Here is a 24,130-nt window from a genome sequence, read left to right on the forward strand (position 1 = left end):
ATATTTAATAATCTTGTGTTTGTTCTTTACTTTTCTTTATAAACTTTTACTCTCAGTGGCTCCTTAAAACAAGACCTATATTCAACTTAATTTAAGGACCTGGACTATATTCTATTTCTCCCTAATGCTCATTGTCCATTCCAACCAGGTTGTATAATTCATTGTCCCTGCTCACAAACCAAACTCATTCCCACCTTTCTGCCATTTCCATGGTATTCTTCCTGCTTGGAATGCCCTCTTGCCCCCACCTCTCTCAATCCTATCCATCCTTCCAGGCTCAAAGCAAATCCCCTGACTTCATGAAGTCTAGTTTTCTGACTTGATTTCCACATTCATTCTCTTATAATAGAAACCCTTACGTTAGCTATTACTTATTAAAAGCCTGTTGTGTTCTGGATGCTGTTCAAAGTAGTTTATAAACATTATTCCATGTAATATTTAAAACAACCCAGCAGGTAGGTATTATTATTTAATATTTAGTGAAGCCAAAGAAGTTCAAGAGTTTTTAACTTACACAGCTAATAAAGGAAAGAGAAGGAGGAGACTCAAACTATGTCTATTTAAAAAAAAAAAAAAAAAAAAAAAAAAAAAAAAAAAACTATGTCTATTTAACTGCACTTTCCCATTAGTTGTTGTTTTGGAGTTTTTTTTCTACTGTTAGTTTCAGGTCCCATTTGTTTTCCCTGGAGACTGCGAAAGGGGACTTACAGCAGAAATAAGGTAGACTTAGAAAAGAAGGCAGTGTGAGATTTGAAAAAGCCCTGCAGGATTTTTCAAAATCCTAAAACCCTACTCCTAAAACCACTACACTATGAACATATTACTTGCCTCATATCTGAGCTTTCTTGATGTTCACAGGTGAAATTTGCCCCATAATTGCACAGAGCTTTACGCTAGATGTTTCTTTCGAGGGAGGGGCTACATATTATTTTTCCATTTGCACCCATTTTCTCAATTATGTTGTGTTGTCCCTTGTTGTGTTGGATATATCTATGTCCACTGCTTCAGATCTGTTTAACAGTCTCCATATTAATAAGACCATAAAATTACTCTTTGAGTAGTGAAAACATGAGTCTGCATTGTCTAATGGCAATGCTAGATTTGCTGAAATTTAGGCAGTATTATTAATAGGAAAAGTTACTAGGAAAAATTTAAAAATTAATAGGAAAACCTCAGCGGTAATATTGCCTAGTGGGTAAGAGCACAGTCGTTAGAGTTCAACGGCCTGGGTTTGACATCTGGCCACATAGTTTATTAGCTGTTGACCTTGGGCATTTTTACTTAACCTCTCTGTAATTTCACTGTCTTATACATAAAATGAAAATAAAAATAATGACTACCCTAGAGGGTTACTGCGAGGATTCAATGAGCTCATGTATATACAGTGCTTTGGACAATATCTGGTATATGGTAACCGTTATACAGAGGGTGCCAAAAAAAAATGTATGCATATTTTAAGAAAGGAAAAAACTGTATTAAAATTGTAATACTCAATATATACTGATAACAAAAGATGAATACAAGTCATGTGTATGCATTTTTTTGGCACCCCCGGTATATGCTACTGCTATTTTTTCTGTTGTTATGCAGCAAATACCTGTGTTCTATTCATTAGTTATTGTTCTTTCTGAAGAATACAATCACAAAAAGAAGAGAAAAATTAAGAGCATACACTGAATGTAGTGACGAAGGCCTGAGTGATCTTTCCTAGTTGAGTCAGAAGTGAACTAAAACTACTTAAAAATATCTGTGAAAATTACTTTCTGTCCAGATTGGCTGTCCTCTAAGAATTCCCCTTGATTCTCTATCTCAACCTTCTGCTTTTCAGTGGCCCCTGTGCCTGAGGTTAATCTTAAATTAAATGCCATGATGGTAGTTTTATGCAAATGAGAGTGTGTTCCTTCCTGCCTTCCCTTTCGATGTCTCCTCCCCATCTAGGATTCATGTTGCCTATTTATACTGAAAAATCTCCACCACAGCATGCCAACCTCCTAAAAAAGCCTCGTGTTCCTCACCAATACTCACCTCCATTTCAGAGCAACCTACCTTAGTCCTGTAGCCTGCCAGCCCAAAGGAACATGGCCAAACTACTATGTTTATGCTGATGTGTCAAGTCATTACTTAGCGTAATGTTCATGTGGCTCTTATAGACAACGGAGCAAATCGCTGATGGGAGAATTTCTTTTTCTGGCAGCAGGGATGTTTCGTAGTAAGGAGACTTTCTCAGTGCAAACAGTTTTTGCTCATAGGTCATCCCGGATGCCCAATCTCAAAATGAGAAGTGAAAAGGGTAGTCAGGATTCCATGTTTTATTCAGAATAAATCAATCCATGTGGGCAAATTTTTAAAATCAAAATCAGTAGTATTGTCTGTCTGAGTTCTTTTCCCTTAACAATTGTTTCTTCCCAGAACATTGTTTTTGATGGACTAGAGATAGATGCTACTCGATCTGCTTTAGTATTTCCCTTCTTTCAACTTCAGATGTGGTTCTATCCATATTCCCCCTCCTGTCTTCCAGTCAAAGAAAATGGGACAGAATTCTCTTTAGGGTCCATCAGGGATACTTTGGCTGCCAAAAATAGTGACAGGAGACATTCCTTGTCCATCTACCTTACCTCTGCAATGTTCAAAATTCTGCATTTAAGAGGCTGTGACTGAAAACCCAGGCCAGTTCTTCAGAATTTCTAACGTGTTATTGCTGCCACTTTCCCCCCTCACTTTAGAAGAGTAATTTAATTCAATTTTAGAAAGAGAGAAAAAAACCTTCTCGTTACACCGGTCAATCCAATTGTTCACAGCTTCAGGATGAATTTTTTAACTTGTTGAACAGAAGCATACAAATCTCTAAATGCAAGTCAGATAATGTACAAAGCCTCCATTCATTGTGTAGGCAGAAAGGAATGCTGGTACCCGGCAGCTCTCTAAGGAATGTTCTTCTGGCTTTGACTGTTCTGCTGGGAACAAGGAGGGAAACACATATATAAAATGAATTTATAATGTCTCTGGCTCATAATGGCAAAATGATAAGAAAAGTTGGCTGTTTAATATAAACTGTCAGTTGCATATTCCAGACCTCCTCTCTTTGAGGTCCCTCCCACATCCACAGGCCTGGCTACCGTTTAGTAGGGAATACAAAGTGACTGTTTATTATTATTGACTGGTGAGGCCTGCGCTCTGAAATTCATTCTGTCAACAGAATGTAAGCAAAGTTGGCATTTTAAAGCAGGGCTCTTTCAGTCGCTGGGTTTTCTCAGGATTGCTATGCAACAGGATCAGTGCTGTAGTCCCCGGTTCAAGCTGAAAATGTTACACAGGAAGACATACCATGTAAAGGTCAGACTCTTCTACTATGATAATTTTCTTGATCTGTGTATATACAAATGAGGTTGAATGCATAGCGTCTTATCATAACTCTTGTGAAGGTCCTATGGACTTTCCACCTGTCGAGCCTAAAAATAGGATGGTATTTTAAATGGTAAATCTTACTAATAAATGTCTGATGCTGTAATAAATGTATGATGCTATAATACCAAGGTGAACTTAACGTGTATTTTCAAGAAGATTCTCTCCTATGATAAAATCTTGTTAATTTGCTGGTACTAGGGACCACATACAACCTTGTTTATTAGCCTCTCCATGCTTCTATGGTCAGAGTCAACTCTACAGGTTATGATGCGCATGGAAAATATGACTTGACCCATAGTTTAATGAAATGATTGGCACTGGAGTGTACTTTATCATGGAATTATATTTCATATCACTTTCAAAAGACCATATATTCTGTCCATGTGCTAGAAGATATAACTTATGAAATTTGTAAAGTTATAAGTACAGAGGGTGCCAAAAAATGTATACACATTTTAAGAAAGGAAAAAACTATTAAAATTGTAATACTCAATATATACCGATAACAAAAGATGAATATAAGTCACGTTGACTTCTGCAATTACAGAGGTGCTCAAAGTGGTTACCATCAGCTTCCAGACACTTCAGATTACAGAGAACTACTGCTTGAGCAACGTTGACCAAAGTGTCCACTTGTAAACATTTTTTGGCACCCCTAGTATATTATGTTCCAATTCACAATGTCAAGGAATAAATTTATTATGCCTAATAAGATGCCCATTTTCAATCTACATAACATGAAGAGATCACACACTAAGAAAAGTGAATTGGAGGTACATCTTTTTGTTAGTTCGCCCAAATGAAATGTCTTTTTTTAATAGCTACCATTTATTTAGTGATATACCTTAAAACAAAATTATGTCTTTTGTTTTTTATAATTATAAATGTAATATAAAGTCATATCACATTCAAACATTTGAAATGTCTTTTGAAATGATAGTTTATTTTTCACAGTTCTCCAAATTCACATTTGTAGCTGGTGTCATTTGTTTAGTAATTCTATACATGTTCTTCTCCCTCCTGTCCTATAGGATCTCCAAGGAGAAATCGAAGCTCACACAGATATCTATCACAACCTAGATGAAAATGGCCAAAAAATCCTGAGATCCCTGGAAGGTTCTGATGATGCAGTCCTGTTACAAAGACGTTTGGATACCATGAACTTCAAGTGGAGTGAACTGCGGAAAAAGTCTCTCAACATTAGGTAGGAAAAGATCAGGGGCAAAAAAGCCAGAAATGAACTAAGATGGCAAAATTTTCCCTCATTTTTCTAGCACAAGCAGCTAATATCTCATGTTTATGTAAATCACCCAATTTCAAAATAATTCATTTTACTTTAAATAAATGAATCTTTCATTTGCTTGGTATGGAGATGATACTTGAGGGTTCAGATTAGATTAAAGTGGTTATGTTTTATAACCAGGGGAGAGCTGCTTATTAAGACATTAGAATGAATTTAAATGAAGAACACAGCTATCCTAATTTCATACAGTTCTTTCTTGGCTTATCACTAGGTTATGGAGAAAGGGATAAAATTAAGCTTATGTGTATCATGGAATTCTGTCATTGGCATTATTCTAAACGCATAACAGAGCACATTCTTTAAATATCATAATGCATTATACTTAACAGTTTACAGGAGACCTCCCCATAGCTCCCACAGCTAAGGAGAGATTATAGCTACTTTCTGTCTGTTGCTTCCTCTCAGGTTTTGTTACCACATCCTCTGTAGGGTAAGCCTTTAGCTGTTGTATATGCACCTATTTCGTGAGTTGCCTCTTCCTGGGTGTCAGCTTCCTCTTGAGAAGCTAGCTAATGGATGCATCTCAGCGTTGTTATAAAGAGGGTAGAGTGAAGCTCTTGCTATACCCATTTTACAGTAGTTCATTGTGGGGACAAAGAGCAGAGACAGTAAGTGAAATGCTCAATGTCACCTAAATGACAGGAAGTATAGGGAGTGGACGTCAGGCTACCTGCTTTCTAATCAGTTGCTTTTCCTAATTGATGTCTTTTTATAAAAATATGTTGTGCTTTTTTCTATGTTTAGAGGAGGAAGGGTGGTAGTAGAGGGAGGTAGAAGAGGATGAATGGACTTCATAATAGTCATGCGGGAGTGCGCTAAACAATGGGAGTAGTTATTACCTCTAGGCTGTAAGACAACAGAAGGGAGACTTTTTTTCTCCTTTGTAGTTCTTCTAAATTGTCCAAACCTTTGACATATGGCATATTTACTTCTATGATGAGAAAAAAATAAAACTGAAATGTATTCATTTAAAGCACTCTTAGAAAAATCTGCACTTAATATGAAATAATAATAATATAATAATAATAATAAATAATAGGAACTAACACATGTACATCACATACCATGCAATATCATAGGCACTTTATAGTTCTTGACCCATTTAATGCTCTGAGCAGCCCTAAAAGATTGATTCTATTATTATCCTCTGTTTGCATTTGAAGAAAGTCAGGCACAGAGAGGGTCACTTAGTCAGTGGCAGATCCAAGATGTGAACACCAGGAGGGTGGCTCCAGAGTCTGAGCTTTTAAACATCATAGTATGCCATAGAGTATAAAGAAAGAAAGAAAAGACTCATCTGACATTTACACATAAATACATAATAAGTGAAAGGATGAAATAGAGAAGCAGATGTCTAGGAGTAGAAAAGGATTTATTTTTATTTATAAGGTCTTCCCACCCAAGTTTGCACCCCAGCTTCCAAGATGCTCATTTTTATCTCCCTCTTTGATCCATGACTTTGGTGTCATTGTGTTGACAATGAGTCGGGGGCAACAATGGGCAATGGCGTTTTCAAGGAGAGGGAGACTCCATTCTCTTTCTACAGCTTAAACTCTAAAAGAAGTCAATATATGTAATGACACAGGCCGCTTTTATAACATCTGTCATTAAAAAGGAATGAAACCTGAGAGATGGAAAAGATACTGGTAGATAAAGAAACTTATTTTTTTTTTGTTTTTGCAAGAAAGAAAAAGAAAGGTGCTATAACTGTTCTGAACATCATTCAGTGTCTCTTCTCTCCTTCATGTGAACTTGATGAAATAAAAGGAGAATTGAAAGCGGCAAACAGCATGTCAGCCAAAATATGGGCTCTTCATTCTCTGCAATTTCCCATATGCCAGCTACTGCAGTTTAATTCTTACTGTCATTAATCAAGTAGAAAACAGTTACCTTAGCTCGTCTAAGATGCTGCAATTTCTAGAACTTAAATATTCAGATCAATGGTTTTGTCTTTTTAATACACCTCTCTAATAATACAGGATGTGGTATAAACAATCACTTATAAAAAGCAAAGAAATAATTCTTCACATCAAAGCAATTCAGTTTATTTCCTGACACTTGGTAGAAATAAGGTCATCAGTCAATCCATACAGAATGGCAGGGTTCAATTGAAAGAAGCACAGCAGAGGCAGTAATTTGGGATCGTTACGAAATAGTATAGGTAACACTGGAAGAGTTAGATATAGAACCATTAACGACACAAGCTTCCATTGCAAATCTAGTCATTTTCTCCATTATTTTTTAGTGAAAAGTCACCACAATTAAAATATAGTTCTGAAGATACCCTGGAAAAATGGCCCTGTGTTTGCCCAAGCTATACCATATTATGTTAAAAGATTATAGTTGGTTCACTGTTCTATAAGGGATTCTGAAGCCAGTTTTATATTTCAGAAGTGCTTGATTTCACAGGTGTCCATTTTTTTAATGAAAAATAATTGAGCTCAATCCAAATGATTTTGAAGTTTTCCTTTGAGTTCCATTGGCTCATAAAAGGTATTCTTGTGCTTCCAGATCCAATTCCGTGTTATGTCCTTTCCCTTCCATTTATTTTTCTTCCATCCTATGTCTTCTCTCCACTTTTGATTATGATTCTTACTCAAGTCTTCATCATGTCATTCCATATTGATAGAACACTGTTCCTTTACATGTTGAGACCATCCATTACACATTTGCAAAAATATTCTTCCTTGGATACTGTTTCTATCACATTATCCCTTTGGTCAAGAACTTCAGTCTTGTTGGTGCCCATGTTTTAGTCGTTTATTCATTTATTTGTTCATTCAACAAATATTCACTGAGTGTTTACTATGTAGTAAGCACTCTTCTAAGCACTGAGGACACAATGGTGAACAAAGCAGACAAAAGAAAATCATTGCTCTCATGAAGCTTATAACGTGTTTCCCTGAAAATAAGACCGGGTCTTATATAAATTTTTGCTCCAAAAGATGCATTAGGGCGTATTCTCAGGGGATGTCTTATTTTTTCATGTACAACAACCTACATTTATTCAAATACAGTCATGTCATCTTCTTCTGGAACATCGTCATAGTGTACTAAATGCGTCCGTCTGGCTGCCGATCTTAACTGGGGCTTGTTTTCGGGGTAGGTCTTATTTTCAGGGAACACAATAGTCACTAGAATCTAGTGAACCCTTCACTCTCTACAAACTATGCTGAATAAAACCCTGCCAACCCCTTCCCTTTTTCTGTTCTTCCCATGTCTCCCACTTCTATCCTCATCAAGCAGCAATCTAGTGAATCCCCAACAGAGATTCTCTGAACCAAGTAGATTCTGCTTTCTAACCCCATTCCTACTCTCCAACAATTTTCTCACTTTCCCATATGACTATGTACCTTTGCTGGTCCTCACACTTGGAATACCATCTCTCCTCTCATTCTCCAAAATTTGACTCAAATCCCACAACGAATATTTCACTCTCTGACGTTTCCTTCATCCAGTCTTCCCTGTACTGTTCTCATTTACACTTGATGGCAAGTCCCTTTAAGTCATAAGTTGTTTCCTAGGGCTATGCTTGCTGCCTCCAGCTAAATTAGATGAATATAAAAACTCCAAGCTCTCAATGAGTCAGTGAGGTAGAGTAGAAAGAGTCCTAGACCAGCAGTTGGGCGACCTAATTTCTCCTCTGGCTCTGTTACTACCTAGCCTATAATCTTAAGCATATCACTTAACTGCTTCAGCCTTCAATTTTCTCCCTCACTGAAATGAGGAGGTTTGACCAGAAACATGTGTGGTCTATTCAACTTCCCTTGTCATTCTATAATTCTATTATTTTTAATTCTGCAATCACTTTTTATGAACCTAAGCAAATTATTGAACTTTTCTACCTTGGTTTTCTTATATTTAAATGGAGCTGATTAAGTTCAAAGATATGGTATAAGGAAAAGTAAATGAGATGTCTTTGAGAAAAAAGAATACTTTAATTAAAATTGCATAGTACCATCTCATAATTTAGTTCAAGGAAAGTATATGCCATCTGTTCCACATGTATTTTGTCCATATGTATCGTGTCCAAGAGGGATGATGAGAAGAATACTCTTTGATTGTTAAGTGCCATCAAACAAAAGAAAATGTTAACTGATTTAACGGGGAGAAAAATAAAGTGAAAAATTTTTATTTACATTTATACATGGACACATGCACACATACATACACATGTGTATACACACACACACGAGTTATTGGTGATGTTATCCAACCTCAGGATGGTAATTAGTCAAAGAAAATGTTTCTCATTCTAACATATTCTATATTCGCAAACCTTGCATTTTAATTTTGAAAATAATAATTTGAGAAGTGGTCAAGTGAATGTTTTACATAAGAAATATGTATGAAAATTTCAATTTAATCTATCAATAGATTTTCCAGATTATTGTATATACTATTAACTATGAGAATTACACATGTTGTCAACATAATTTTGAATTAGGATCCTGATGTATTGTCTCAGGAATGTGATCCCACCATTACCGAAGAATGGAAACACAGGTCCAGAGAAGCCAGGTTTAAGCAGAAGCAGTTTTATTGCAAAAGTGTAAGAGAACAGGCATAAGACAAAGGGCTCTCATAGGAGAGGGGTTCCGAAATGGAATGCCCCCCACCCCAGGACCATCAGGTTGGGCAAAAGAAAGATGAGGTAGTAGTGTAAGCTAGAAAAGTGGGTTTAGAGGTGGCTATGGGAGCGTGGGCGCCACTCGCAGAGGCCTGGCAGCCAGGTGGTGGCCAGGTTGCGGCCTGGTGCTCAGGAGCCACGCTCTTGCGGCCCCTCCTCTTGGCTTCTGCTCCAGTGCCGAGCTTCGGGGTTGCGGGGAAGAGCAGGGTATCGGTGAGCTGCTCCTGGCTGGCTTGCCAACATATGTTACGAGAGAGTGGGCCCTTCTCAGCGCAATGTCCAGGTTCTTGGCGTCTCAAGCAAAGAATTGAACGAAATACTATGGTAAACTAGTGAAAAAGCAGTTTATTAGAAGAAAAAGTACACGTCAAAAAAGTGGGCCTGAGCAGAAAGCAGTGGCCCAAGGCCATTATTAGAAGAGAAAGTACACTCCAAAGGAGCGGGCCTGAGCAAAGGCAAGGCTGAAAAAGGCGTGGCTCGCAGGAGCCTGGGGCTCTTATCTGGGATGGGCTGTTCCTGTCCAGGTGTGGGACCACTTGATTGACACCTGTGATTGACAAGAGGCTATTACCTTAACTCTTCAGACTGCGCATGTTCTCTGCAGTTTGAAATTGTTAACTACAAGCTGATTGGCTCCCTTCCCTGTACCTAGGCAGTCAATCTTGGCGGGCTCTGCAGCTTGAATGGCCTGCCCCCTCTACACCTGAGTGATTACTCTGGCGGGTCCGCAACTTGAATCTATTAACTAACTATTAAAGTTGTTTCCTCTGACTTTGTTACGGTATTTGCCTTAATCCCCTCTACTTCAGCCATTTCCATGACTGTCTATAATTTTTCTATCTCAATTTCAGCAAAATTTACATTCTTTGAGATTTTATAGTTGGGAGAAGAATTTGTAAATGTTATATACAAATAAATATTCACTTTTCTGAAATTTTGAGCATTAATTTGAGAGGCTAGAACACCAACATTATAGAGTCCACAGCAGCAATAAATCTCCAAAACAGTACTTGGTATTGGAAGTTAGAATAGTTAGTTTTTCTATAACGGAGAACAAAGAAAGAGCAAAAGGAGGCAGAGTCTTTCTACCTTTGAGAGAAAAATGCAACTTGGATGTTGAGTATCTCTGACCTTCTTTCTTTTACTCTCAGAATGTTAATTATATTTGAAAGTTGGAGTTCGTGACCCATCCGGAAAAAAAAAATGTTTACTTCTCTTTGAGCTTAATTCTCTCTATTTAAAGCCCCATAGCTCCCATTTTATTTCTGTGGTTCCTTATTATTTCTGCATTTTTACCTTTTCTTTCTGTATGCTTAAGAGCTATCTTATTACACAAGGGTACCAAAGATATACAAGGATATATCATTAGTTTTATAAAGGAAGTCAAACTGAAAAATGAATTCAATATAACACATTTTGCTTTAAAAATACATGCCATTCAGAGCAAAGTTTTATTAAGGATTTAGAACTAGGCATCAAGTAAATCACACTGGAAATATCTGTGTCTAGAGAAATAACAATCACTTTAGCAGCCCCTATAATTCTTAGAGTCCTGACACTGAAGAGTTTCTTAAAGACCGAGCAATATATTCCAACACACCTAAAGGTTCAGCGTTTTACCTAAACCTTACAAATTGTAGAAATTATCTGTTTGTTAAAGATCAGCACGTGCCTTGTTGAAAGCTAGTAACCCCTCAGCTCTTGTCTTCACTAATAAAGATGAATAGAAAACAGAGGCTAAGTGTGCCTCTTCAAACCTCCTCTGTTGTTTTCTGTTGAGTGGGTAGGGGTAAATAGAGTGTCTCTGCCAGTTAGTAGGAAGCCTTTTGCTCAGGGATCCAAAACATTTGGTTAAAACCACTAAGGTTAAGGATTTCCTCATATTAGAAATATTTGTAATATCTATTTCCCATGTCTTACTATGACAGCTCAAGTTCTGTACTTCAGCAGCTGTCTTTCTACCTTTACATCTCAGTTTCCACATTTGTAAACCAAGAAGGTTAAACAACAATCTCAGAGGTTTCTTCCAGCCCTAACAGCCTATGATAAAACCGGAGGGGGTGGGAGGGTCATCATTACACATAGAAGGAAGCATTTTCAGGAAGAGATAATCCAAACACAAACAGGTTAATCATTTACAGATATTCGGTATACAATCTTGAAAATAGAAATAGGGCAGCTGCTTACAACAAATGCATTAGAATTCTGTCTTAAAAACACTTCACAAGCTTAGTATGGCCAAAGAAAATGTTTTCTGAGCTCATAGTGTTTCATTACATTTAGATCTCCTTCAAAATCATGTCACTGACAAATACCACCTTTCCCCTGTGGAGACCCACAAGTAATATTTGGGGCACATAAGAAATAGTTTAAGAAATTCTTTCTCAGAGAATATTCTTGGAGCTCACCTGCTGAGTTGTGAAGATTCTTATTAAATATACAGAAATTCTGGAGGTGGAACCTAGGAATCTGTACACTAAACAAGCTACTCAAGTTTTTCTTAAGCACACTGAAGTTTGAGAACAGTGGCTTTAGATTGGATATTGTTGTCTCATTGGAATTTACGCCTGGTCGGTCGCAAAAGGTGAAAAGAATTAACAGACTCGGCCTGAAATGAGCAGAGCAAGGAAATAAGTTTATTCAAGAAGAAAGAAGCCGGTCTAGACGTTGCCGGGGCAGAGGACTGCACCTAACTTTAGGTTAGCTTTTTCTTATATAGGAAAGTGTAGGTAAATTTCCTTATGGCAGGAGATGTGACGCATAGACTGAGGTCATTTGATTGACATATGTTGGTTATATAACTAGTTTCTTTCTGCACATGGTCTTACCCAGAATGCATACAGAAAAAGCCACGGGGGGCGGGGGGGAAGGCAAGCCTTTATGTTCATTCTATTCTAATTGCATTATAATTAGGCTAGAGTTCAACTAACTACAGGTTTTGGTAGTTAGCGCATGTGTGAAGAACCAGTTAAAACCAGTTGGGTCTTATCTCCTCTTTTTATGAGGGTTTAGACATTTTAGATTTATTTCTAGGGGATGAGCCTGGGTGGTTCCTGGGGAGGGGATGCAGGCCTGGGGCAGTCCCCCTTCAGGTTCACTTTTATTAACCCTTTTCTGCCTCATCAGATATCTTTGTAAATGTTATTTTAAATCAGAAGCCATTCTCTGACTTTCTCCTCTCCAGCCCTTACCTAGTGTCCTTTGCCCTTTATAAGACTTTTGCTTTAATTTGTGTCCTCATATCACATCTTGCCTTTCACGCTCATGCTTTAGCAAGGCAAAAAAAGAAACAGTCATTTGGTATGTGTTTAAGGTGATCAAACATGTGAAACGTTACATAACTCCATACCTTATGGATGAGTAAGGTCCCCTCACCCAGACGCATGGGAGCTTTTTGCCATACATGGTCCCAGATCCTTCTTCTGCTCATTTATTAATTATCTTGACTGTTCTATGTCCCTGGCCCCTACCAGCCTCCTTATCTCATGCTATGGAGTTTCTCTTACATCCTTTAGAACGGAATTCCCTGGATCTCAAAGCTATGTTTTTTCTCTCTTAGGGGGCATAAAGGATTTCACTGGCCTGCTAATAATTAGTCCGCACCATTTAACCTAGCAAGGCCTATGTAAACGAAGCAACAGCTGGAGGGTTCTTATCTTGTGCATATTTGTCCTCCTCTAGACTTTCCCCACGGGGATATTTTATTTCGTGTCCCAGGTAGAGAGAGGCCCAGCATTAGGAATCTTTCTGTTCTCCTTTACCTTCCCCTTTCCTGCACTCAGTGCCTTATTGGGACTTAGAGGAACTCTATAAATATTTATGAGGTCAGTATCTCTTCTCCTGTTTGCTGCTTTTTCGTGTGGGGACTATGCCTCTCTCCACCTATCTTTCAAAATGTCCTGCTTGACAGCCTCTTTCACCCTCAAGGGGCCCCAGCTGCAAATTCCAGACACCCCAGGGAATCCCGTAACCAATAGTCATTACATGCCATTAAACAGCTAAAATCTTGCATAGGGAATTCTCACTGAGGCTTATGGAAAAGTTGGAACTGAAAGAGTAGGAAGGAAAAGAAACATAAAAGAATGGACCTCTACCCTACAAGCAATCTGCACTAGTATATTTAATTCATGCTATTTTGGGTATTTCATGATTTATTTATTGTATAATAAATGCCCTTCGAGTCTTGAACGATTTAATTTCTCTGATGGAAATGCCTTCATTTTTTTTCTGAATATAATATTTCTGTTGCTCATACTAGAAAAAATTCTGACAATTTGCAGAAGTATATAGATGAAGGAATGCATCTCCTGTAAATCCACTTCTGAGAGATAAACTAGATGTCATATCAGAATTTTTTCACGCAGGTGAAAACATGTGCACAGAAACACATACACACAGACAAACATTTCAGAAAAAATAGATTGTGTAGATTTTTGTAACCTGTTTTCTCATTTGGCAACTGAAAGGGTGATCTTTTCCATATCCATAAATATTTGCCTACACCATCACATTGAGCATTGCATAGGGTTCATAGATTTGAGCACTGCATTGTATGATTTCACCATTATATACCTAACCAATTCCCCAGTGTTGAATATTTAAGTTGTTTCTGTTTTGTGTCAATCATAAGTGATACTATAAACATTTTCTACCTGTCTCTTTGCATGCTTTTTCAATGACTTTCTTAAGTATAAATTCCTTGAATTTAAGTTTGTGGGCCATTGTATTTGCACACTTTAAAGACTTTTATGTGTCATCAAATTATGCTTCAGAAAGTTTAGAACAATTTAATTTCAGTACATGTTACTGTTTGCGGATTGTATTTGACTAAAGCCAGCAGGAGAATTGTATTTGAAATGTCAGGAGAAGTTACCAAATGCAAAGGGAAATGTTCTACCCGGTTGCTTTACGTTTCAATCTTTGCAGCATTAGAGACTATTATATTTTCATTATAGTCAACATTAACTTTTATGAATTAATTAGTAATTGCTGGTAATATATTAGTATAATTCTTGACTTAGTTGAGGGTAGAGCATTGCTAGCATTCCGCATTTCTTCTTTGTTTTCTGGATTATGATTTATTTTATTAATTGAGCTTCACCTTCTCAAGTGGAACATGGATTTCATAGCACAGATCCTCATCTGTGTATTCTTAAATGGCTTCCACAGATTAACATGTTCTAAATACAGCTGATGGTAAAGCACTCAGTCTCTCGCCTAAATTATTCATGTTTGGGGGAGGCTTTCAGGCAAATGTCTGATTTTACTTTTCCACGTGAGTTGTTGTCTCAGTACATTTTACACAAAGGAAGCAAAACGGAAAATGTTGGAACTTGGTGAAAACAAATCCCAGGTGCACACGAATAAAGAAGGGTAGAGGAAAAGGAGAAGCATATGGGAAGAGCAGCGGAAAGGAACAGATGCCAGATGGAAGGAGTCAATGGAAGAGGCTGTCTAGGGTGTAGAAATGGAAAAGTCAAAATGTGGGGAGAGACCTTTCGGAAAGAATTCCAGTACTAACATGAGTCACACAAAAACTGAGTGGTTTTATATTAGTCACTGGGTCCAGTTTTTTTCTACCAGAAACATTAAGAATCATTGACTGCAAAGCTATGGGAAAGCAATCCATTTCCAGTGTATATTTCATGCCAAAAATCTCAGAATTCTGCATGTGGAAATAAACGTAGGGCTAAACACTGCCTTTCCTCAAAATTGCCATCAAAATACCCCCATTGTATGGCTCTCAAAAGCAGGTAGCCAGCTATGTAGTTCACAACACTTTCACACACTAGGGAACTAACCGATCAAGGTATCGGTTAATGGTATCTGAATGGTCTTGTTAGAATCCTCAGTTACCCTTCTAGATATTCTGATATCGTTTGCTCCTGTTATTTTTCAGATCCCATTTGGAAGCCAGTTCTGACCAGTGGAAGCGTCTGCACCTCTCTCTGCAAGAACTTCTGGTGTGGCTCCAGCTGAAAGATGATGAGTTAAGCCGGCAGGCACCGATTGGAGGCGATTTTCCAACAGTTCAGAAGCAGAATGATGTACACAGGGTAGGACGATTTTAATCCTAGTGCCTGGCATATAGTATGCATTCAGTGACTATTTTAAAAATAGTTTTGATTAAAATTAAGTTGAATAGAAATCTTTTTGACTCCTCTAGTCCAAGGGTCAATTATGAATAATCCAAGCCATTATGTTTTAAATGTCAAAAATGTCTGCCTTGATAATATCCTTTAAGAGGTTACCCATCTCTTTTGGTGGTTTTAAAAAATGTTTTATTATGGAAAATATTAAAACTATACAAAAGCAGAGAGAATCCTATCATAAATAACCATGTACCCATCAAGACTTCAACAATTATCAATTCATGGCCAGTCTTCTTTTATGCCTCTACCCTGTCCTCCATTATTTTCAAGCAAATCTCAGGCACGGATCGTTTAATGCATAAGTATTTGAGAAAGAATTTCTAAAATATAAGGATTGACTCTTCAAATGTAATCACAATGCTACTATAATACTTTTTTAAAATATCAGTAATTTTATCATAACAAACATCCAGGCAGTATTCAAATTTCCATTTCTCACATATATGTCTTAAATGTTTTAACAGTTTTTGGGGGGGCGAGAAGGAGGGTAGTTTAAGAACTGAAATAAGGTCCACACATTGCATTTGGTAGATTTGGCTCTTAAATCTTTCCTTTTTTTCACTTTTTATTTTGAAATAATTATAGATTCACAGTAAGTTGCAAAAATAGTACAGAGTGTTTCCCTATACATTTCACACAGTTTCCTTTCATGGTTATATCTTACTTAACTACAAGACAATAATTCTTGTCATTTCAACATGTAATCAATATAAAAATTTACAGCACAACTCACTTCAGACTAGCCACATTTCAGGCGCTCAGTAGCTGGGCGTGGCTAATGACTACCATATTGAAAAGTGCAGTTTCTACAGGTTTGATCATATTCAGGTCTGACTACTTCCTATGGAGCATCATCAGGAGGCACATAATGTCTTGTCTTCTCTGTTTTGAGTGTGATTTGGGCAGCTGATAAGGATCAATGGCTAGGGGTTGCCATGTGATAATTGCCTATTTCTATCGTGTCCTCTTCTTTTATTAGCTGGAGTACTTCTACAAGAAAAAAAAATGTTCACTCATCCACTATTTGTGTACCCAGTATACTGTTCATACGGGATGGGCAGCATAAATGTTTCTACTTTTCCAGTCTTCAGAATAACAAGTTGTTCACTAGCATCATCTAGCAGTGGTCAATTTTTTTTCTCTTTTCTTTTCCATTATATTTCCATCTTCTCTACTAAGCTTTGAGTGGGGAAGACAGAGATTTGGTCTTGCTCACCTCCAAGATCTTAGTAACTAGCAAAATGTCTGATATACAATAGATACTGATAAGTGTTTTTGAAATGAGAATAAAACGTAGATAAACAGTAATGAATAGCGAACCAAGAAAATTACTACCAAATAAGAAAAGCTTGATAAAATGGTATCGCTTTTATATGTTCAGCGCTTAAAGGAAAGATCTCTATGGAGACACAGCCAAAGGTGGCATCTTGAAGAAAGGTCAAGGGTTTATATTATTCCAGAGAAAAGAATATAGAAGATTACAAAAAGGGAACAGAAGATGAGGGAAGATGTGGGAGTCTTTGCAAAAAAATTGCCGAGGAAACTGCCAGTTTCTTTCTTAGCCATTCGCCTTCATAGAATTCAGAATATTAAACGAGTTTTTGTGGTAGGGTATAATATAATACTGATTTTTTAATGTTCCAACTTTGAATAAATAGTCAAAACACTCTGGTGTGTATGTAGAAGAGCATTCATTGAGAAGGATGGGCATTTTAAATAGAATGCATTGTATGACATGGTGAAATGAGACAAAATTTCTACAAAAGGGGTAATTTTATTCTAGTTCCAGAAACTAAAGAAGATGAAACATTGGACAAGTCAGGAGACTAAGATTCTAGTCATACTCCTCCATAAGTCAGGAGACTAAGATTCTAGTCATACTCCTCCATAAGTTAATTTGGCTTTGATTGTGCTGATCCTCTGTCTAAAACCATTTCTACCCACACCTACTCTCTTATAATGTCTTAGTTAACATCTAGTAACTCAGACATCGAGCAAGCTATTCCCTGATACCCACATTTGATCCCATCTCTCACTATACGCTCTCATAACACCATCTACTTTTCCTTCTATAACTTAATGTTCTTTGTCATCACGGATACGTGTGACTATTTGATTAACGTCACCCACCTTCACAAAATCATGAGTTCCAAGCAGCCTTCTTTGGGAGAGAGGGTTGTCATTTTATACCCACACCTCATAAAGTGTCTAGTACATGGTAAACATTGAATAGATGACGGAACAAAGGAATTAAGGATGGAAGGTAAGGAGGGAGGAAGGGAGGAGAAAAACCAATAAACTAATCTTAATTTTGTTCATTCTTCTCTAGCCTACTGAAACCAGAGGCAGGGAAAGAAAGAATAGAGAGTGATTTTCCTTCCTCACTTGGAGGATTTTTCTGTTTATTCCCAACTAAGCATTCTTTTGTAGTGTGTGGAGCTACTTTGATGCCCACTGTTTTTACTTGTCGCCTGGCCCAGTGTTTTCATGAGCTTCTCTTTGTATCCTTAAAAAATACTTCTCACAAAACGCTCTCCTCCCTCAAAGAATATCATCACTCCTAATTGTTGACGAGAGAACAATTTAACACCCTGTTTACTCAGAGTTTGGCACATTTATGCAGTAGCCCTTTATAGTTGTAGTGGGATGACTGGTTGGTAATTCTCTTGTTGCCTGTAGACAAAAAAAAAAAGGAAAAGCCTTGAAACTCTGTTGGATCTTTTGAATTCACTTAGGAAGAAAGAAAGAAAACACAATTGGTACAAAACTGTCCAGATTTAGTCTTTGACAGGTTTTGTATTTGTAGACATTCACTTTACTTTGCCATGTTTCCAGGATTATAAATTATCTTCCGCTTTATGGGTTGCTTGATTCAAATGCTGTTTATATAGAATGTTTGATACCAAGATGGGTCACTTGTATCATAAACTTGTTCCCCATGTATTTGGTGTATCCTTTTTTTTTAACCACCACTTAACTATCTACTGTAAATGGTTAATGCCTTTGGTTGTTTCTTTTTATGGGAATACAAATCCCATTTAAAACGTCAAAAGCTGAAACTATAATCAAATATTTTTTTCACTTTTTGGTAAATCAGGATGTTTATAAATTGGGTAATTTATATTTTCTTTGTATATCATTGCAGACTAATGATGAAACTTTGTAGCAAAACATCATGTCTTGTACTGTTTACTGAAAGTGAAAATATATAGTCAGTCTCAATTATTGTGATGGAGGGGTATATGGTTTTCCTGTAGGTAAAATTCCGAGACAGTTCACGGGTAGTCGGGGCCTGCAGTCTCACTCCCCAAAGCAATTTTTACACCCATGGGAGTAGATCTGTGTTCCCCAAACCAGCTGGGCAGCATAACCACTGCAACTGGAATGGCTCTCAAGACTAATTAATAAAATAATGCTCCATATGCGGTGAAGTGTTATAAATAATTAAAGCTCAAATGTGCCTTAGCAAATACAAACTGACCAATTTTTATATCTTTTGAATACATTATCCTGGCTTTTACAGTTCCTCATTACTTGCCTCACTAGACTGACTCGTTTTCAATTAGTGTGTATTATTCTGGTCCAGATATATTTTTAAAACTGACTTCCTTTGTTTTACTTGAGCAGTCACTAAAGTGATATTTATGACTTGTCTACTTCCATGATTAACCTAGAGAGAGTTTTAAAGGAGCAAATCGTAGTGGGGAATTTCTAAGGAGAGCTGCAATAAACCATGAGCTTATTTAATTCCCTTCATCCTACCCCAAATCCAAATGGAGATTAGGTCTTGATTATAAGAACACCATAGGTAATGACTTTTTGTTTGCATTCTTACTAACGAAATTGTTTGTCATTAGGTTTTCATCTTTCAATTTAAAAAATCTCTATAATTCCTCCCCTAAAGACCATTAAGGATATCTTCAAAGCTTCCTAAGATTTTCTGGTTAAGATTTAGATGGAAGTAATCAATACATACATTATTAAAACAGTGGACAGAAAGCCATTATTGTGGGATGCTGTTGACAAATGAAAGGCTTGAATAAAATAGTTTACTTGTTCATTTGTCTGGTCATATATTATGCATGTTCGATTTCCTCAGAAGTCACCACAAAATGAGGGAGAGGTTCCGAAATTCAATAAAATTATCCTGCAATCATGTTGTAGACTATACATTTATTTAACTTAATTCTGTTATCAATGCTGGCCTGCTTCCTTTGGGTACATTTTCATATGTGTGTTAGCTTGATGAGTTTTCTGTGTTTTCTTTCCACAGAAATAGAAAATGTCTTTGGGTGCCATTTGTGAATGTTAAGACTCAAGTCAGCCCTGTGTTAAAAAAAAAAAAAAAAAGAAAGAAAGAAATGCATTCTTCCCTATCACCTCTGAAAAACAACAAAAAAGGTTATGATAAAGTGATTCATTCCAACATTTGATGACCTGGCCTCTTGAATTTTCCAAACAAATTTGGTTCCCCTGCAAAGTTCACTGTTAGTTATATCCACTCTAAAATATCTGCTTGGCGATGATGGAGGAAGTAGACATCTTTTTGATCTATTCTTCATCACTGATAGAGTAAGCTACTTTTGTATAAGTTTGATCTTTTATTTAGTCATATTTAGCAATGCTGAATAGAAAAGATTTTACATTATTTTTAGAGCTACATTTCTAGGCATCTGAGGAAGTCTTCTGAAAACTAGCTAGATCATCAAAACTTGAGAACAGAGTCATCTAGGATTTGCTACTTTTCTTTAATGATAATAACAAGATAAAATATGAATAATTTACAAATTGATTTCTCTACCAAAGTCCTCTTTCTAACCGTGTCAAAATATGTTTCTATCTTGGCAAATACTCTTAAAAATAATATTTGTATAGTATTTTGTCTTTACAAAGCATTTTTACACAAATTCATTTAATTACAAATGAGCTCCTGCTCTTTTTCTGTGTTCATCCTTTTCCCAAAAAAATCCATTTGGGAAAAACAGTAGCATAACTAAAACTCCTAGAATTTATTGATTCTTTCAGTAATTATTTATTGAGTGTCTTCTCTATGGCAACGGCTGAAGATACAATAGTGAACAAAACAAGACTCTGCCCCCATGGACCTTCAAATTTGAATGAGGGAAATACACAGTAAACCAAAAAATCAATATATAAAATCACATTCGGTCAGTGCTCTGAAGGGAAAATAAACAAAACAAGGATAGAGAAAGATCGAGAGGTAGTGGCCCATCTGAGCAAAGTCCTGTGTGAGTGAAGGAGCCAAACAAAGGCCTTGAGTGAAGAACATTCTAGTCAGAAGGAGCAGCAAATGTAAAAGCCCAGATGTTAGAACAGGTTTGAAGCGTTCAAGGAAGAGCAAGATAGGCTAGTGGCAGGTGGTAGAGAGAGACAAAGGTCCGATAATGAATTGTCCTGTCTGCCATAGTCTAGAGGTAGATTTTATTCTGTGTGTAATGAGACATCACTGGAGGACCGTAAGCAGGGATGATGTGATCTGAATTTTGTGTTCAGAAGTTGACTCTGCCTGCTCTATGAAGAATTGATGCTTGGCAGAGCAGATGCGAAAGCAGAGAGCAAGTTAGGCGGGTTGTTGAAATCATCTGTGAAAGAGATAATGCTGACTTGAACTAAAGTGGAAAGGATGGATATGGTGAAAAATTATTTGATCCAAGATACAGTTTGAAGGTGTAGCTGATAGAATTTAGGATAGATGGGATGTGGAATGTGAGAGAAAGCAAAGAGTCAAGGATGACGCTCAAGTCTATGAACAAATGGGGGGAAATGAGGATGCCATTTAAGGAGATAGGAAAGACTTCAAAATGATTGTGGATGAGGGAGTATACGTGGAACAAAACAACAGTTCCATTTTTGGATTATGTTGATAGACAGAGACAAATGGTATGATTCAGAAATTATTCACCACTTACACTTGACAAACTCAAATTTTGGCCGCACCTCTTGAGAATGGATATCAATTAATTTGTCACAAAGTTTCCTAATCCTTTTATCTATACTGTTCCTTCAGAAGGAATTTCCAAATTTTAAGGTGTAGGCTCAATGACCTCAACCCTAATTCTCTAAATGACCATGGGGACAGATTGCATTTTCACCAGTGATTTCTCAAGGTCAGCTCAGAACTTAACAACATTATTGTCAGTAGGAAGTGACTTCCCCAGTGGTTGTTGGACGCAGCCCAGCCTTAGGATTGAAAGTCAAACAGCTGTTCAAGATGCTGTGTGGGCACTAAACTGTTCCTTTATAGTTTCACAGATCTGCGAGCAGGCTGGACTGTATTCTAGCTGTGCCCTTGATCGCAGAGAACACAACTTTTAGTTTAAAAGACTTCCAAACAAATAACTCTCCACGGGGAGTTTGTGAAACTTTTCCCTCCTAAACACGCAAAAATGTTTTCTCATGGAGTACCATTCGATTTAAAAAATAATCATTTCAGGCTTGAAATGTATCCTTTGGGTTTTCAGTTTTGTTTCCAATTAATTTCATCACATTTATGAATGTTCATGTTGCTGACTGTCTGAAACAATGGCTAGATTTATCTGATCCTCCAATCCCTTATCTTCACGTCTATTCGGAAGTAGATACACGAAAGTAAGATGGATGATTATGTAGTCAAACTCATAGAAGCAGGGTAGGAAGGTAATTGCGAGGAGCTGGGGGGAGATGGAAGTGGGGGGTGCTGTTCAACAGGTATAAAGTTTCAGTTAGGCAAGATGGTGAGTTCCAGAGATACGCTGTATAGCAGAGTGCCTATAGTTCAGAATACTGTATTGTGTACTTAACACTCCAGTGAAGTGTTTTTAGCACAATAAAAAATAAAGATGATTATGACCTTTCCTTTATAGCCCATATGCCCCATTTTCATAACTTCTCTAATACCAGCTATCTCAAATGAATATTCAGGGAATCCTTTGTCTTTCTGGTTTGTTTGTTTTGTTGTCGCTTCCTTCAAATTTCTTTCTACCCTGCATACCTATGAATTTCCTTAGATTCTTAGAGGCAAAATTCCTACTGTTCCGGTTAACTACCTTTCTGGATCTGGCCCTTTTCCAAGATTTTGGTTGCAAATGAATTGGGCATTGATTGTCCCTAAAACAGCAATTAGTAAATAAAATATTTCTGATGTGTTTGAATTCAATAAATATGCTGAGTCTTTAAATAAGGAAGGGCATGGTGATGACAGAATGTATTCAGCAACTTTCTAATCAGAAGTGAAAATAATATAGGAGACATACAGACAAGGTAGACATATGGAGAGTGGAATGATAATATAAGATGACAACACTATTAAACACTGATCAATTTGCAGATATGACTTGTGGAATGAATGGCCCTGTTGGATCACTTTAAACTTTAGGGTCTGTCTAGTGTTCTCTCATCTCCTAGCTAATGCTGCAGCCTAGAGGAAAAGCCTCAATCAGCAGTTCAAAACGATGGACCTTCTTAAAGTTTGGACATGAGCATCTCCTCTAGGGAAGAAATCTCTGGGATTAATAAGGCAGAACTAATAGGGCCTCCTCTGGAGGAAAATCCACCCAGTAACTCAAAGGTTACACTCAGCCTTGGATCCGTAACATAAGAATAGGCTCAGAGTAAGATCTCTCTATTTACCCCAATTGATAGCATTAATTTTTTTTCTCTAATAATTTCTGAGAGCAGGCTTTCACCCTCAAGTGTGTTCTGTATCTGCATCAACCCACCTCCACATAACACACTCTGGTTTTCTAACTGGGTATTCTGTAATTTATTCAACAATATGTATTGAGGATCTATTGTACTATGTGCCAAGCTACCGCTGTGATTTTCATCTTTAGGAATGATGCCTAGGACAGGCAATCTCAAATTGCCACCATGTTACAGGCCCATGGCTAATTAAGGATCTAAACGTGTTGATTATAGAATATTTGAACTAGATATTAGAACTTAGATAAGGTGATTAGCGAACACCCATATTTTACACAAGAGGATGTGAAGGCTCAGGGAGCTTTTATGACCTGTTCTAGATCGCGCAGCTAAGTTTTGGCCCTCCCCAGACTTGAACTTCATGTCTCCTGCCATTCAGGGCCCTGCTCTTTTCACCACTTCAGTCTGACTCCCAGGATGGTTCTGTAAAGTTTTGCTAACTAATATGGAAATAAGGTATAGTCATTCCATCGTATTTCAGTCTGAATAACACAAATATATCTTTGCCACTTCAGTAGAAATATGGGTAAAATGCAGTTCCATGGAAACTGATCTGTGTTTTGAAAAAGAAGGGCTTTCACTTACATCCATAGTAATGGGACCAACTGTCTAGGTGAAAGGAGCTTAGCTTTTCTCTCTGTAATGTCAGTACCTGTGCCCAGAGCTCTCATCTGCCTCTCTCTTCTATGAGGTACCTCAAGCAAATCAGCATCTCAGCCTTTATCCCCTCTGCACATGGTTCTAAGCTACTTCTGTTTGTGGTGTTATTAGGTATTTGTGGTGATATTCACCCTATTTTTTTTTCTGCAAGGAGGAGGGACAGAAAAAAAAATCCCAGCTAATCAATGACTTGATTCTTCTCTATCACTTTCAGGTTTTAGAAGTTTCTGATTTGTTTCATGGTCATTAGGATTTTCCACTTACATGGCTTCCAAATTA

At 37.3% G+C, this 24,130-nt stretch overlaps 1 protein-coding gene across 8 annotated transcripts in view; it reads left to right on the top strand.

Annotated features, from left to right (window-relative positions):
• The window catches only part of DMD (dystrophin), a 2,143,628-nt gene that overhangs the window by 1,755,045 nt on the left and 364,453 nt on the right, over positions 1-24,130 (top strand). For 6 of the 8 annotated variants that reach the window (XM_033109718.1, XM_033109734.1, XM_033109713.1 and 3 more), the window contains exons 56-57: positions 4,437-4,609; positions 15,238-15,394. In XM_033109718.1, coding sequence (XP_032965609.1) covers positions 4,437-4,609; positions 15,238-15,394 — 330 coding nt within the window. Of the gene's footprint in view, positions 1-3,196; positions 3,334-4,436; positions 4,610-15,237; positions 15,395-24,130 lie in introns of those variants that run through there. The other 2 variants (XM_033109738.1, XM_033109737.1) reach the window with 1 other exon arrangement.

The sequence above is a fragment of the Rhinolophus ferrumequinum genome, chromosome X, assembly GCF_004115265.2.
Source record: "Rhinolophus ferrumequinum isolate MPI-CBG mRhiFer1 chromosome X, mRhiFer1_v1.p, whole genome shotgun sequence".
NCBI classification, from domain to species: domain Eukaryota; kingdom Metazoa; phylum Chordata; class Mammalia; order Chiroptera; family Rhinolophidae; genus Rhinolophus; species Rhinolophus ferrumequinum.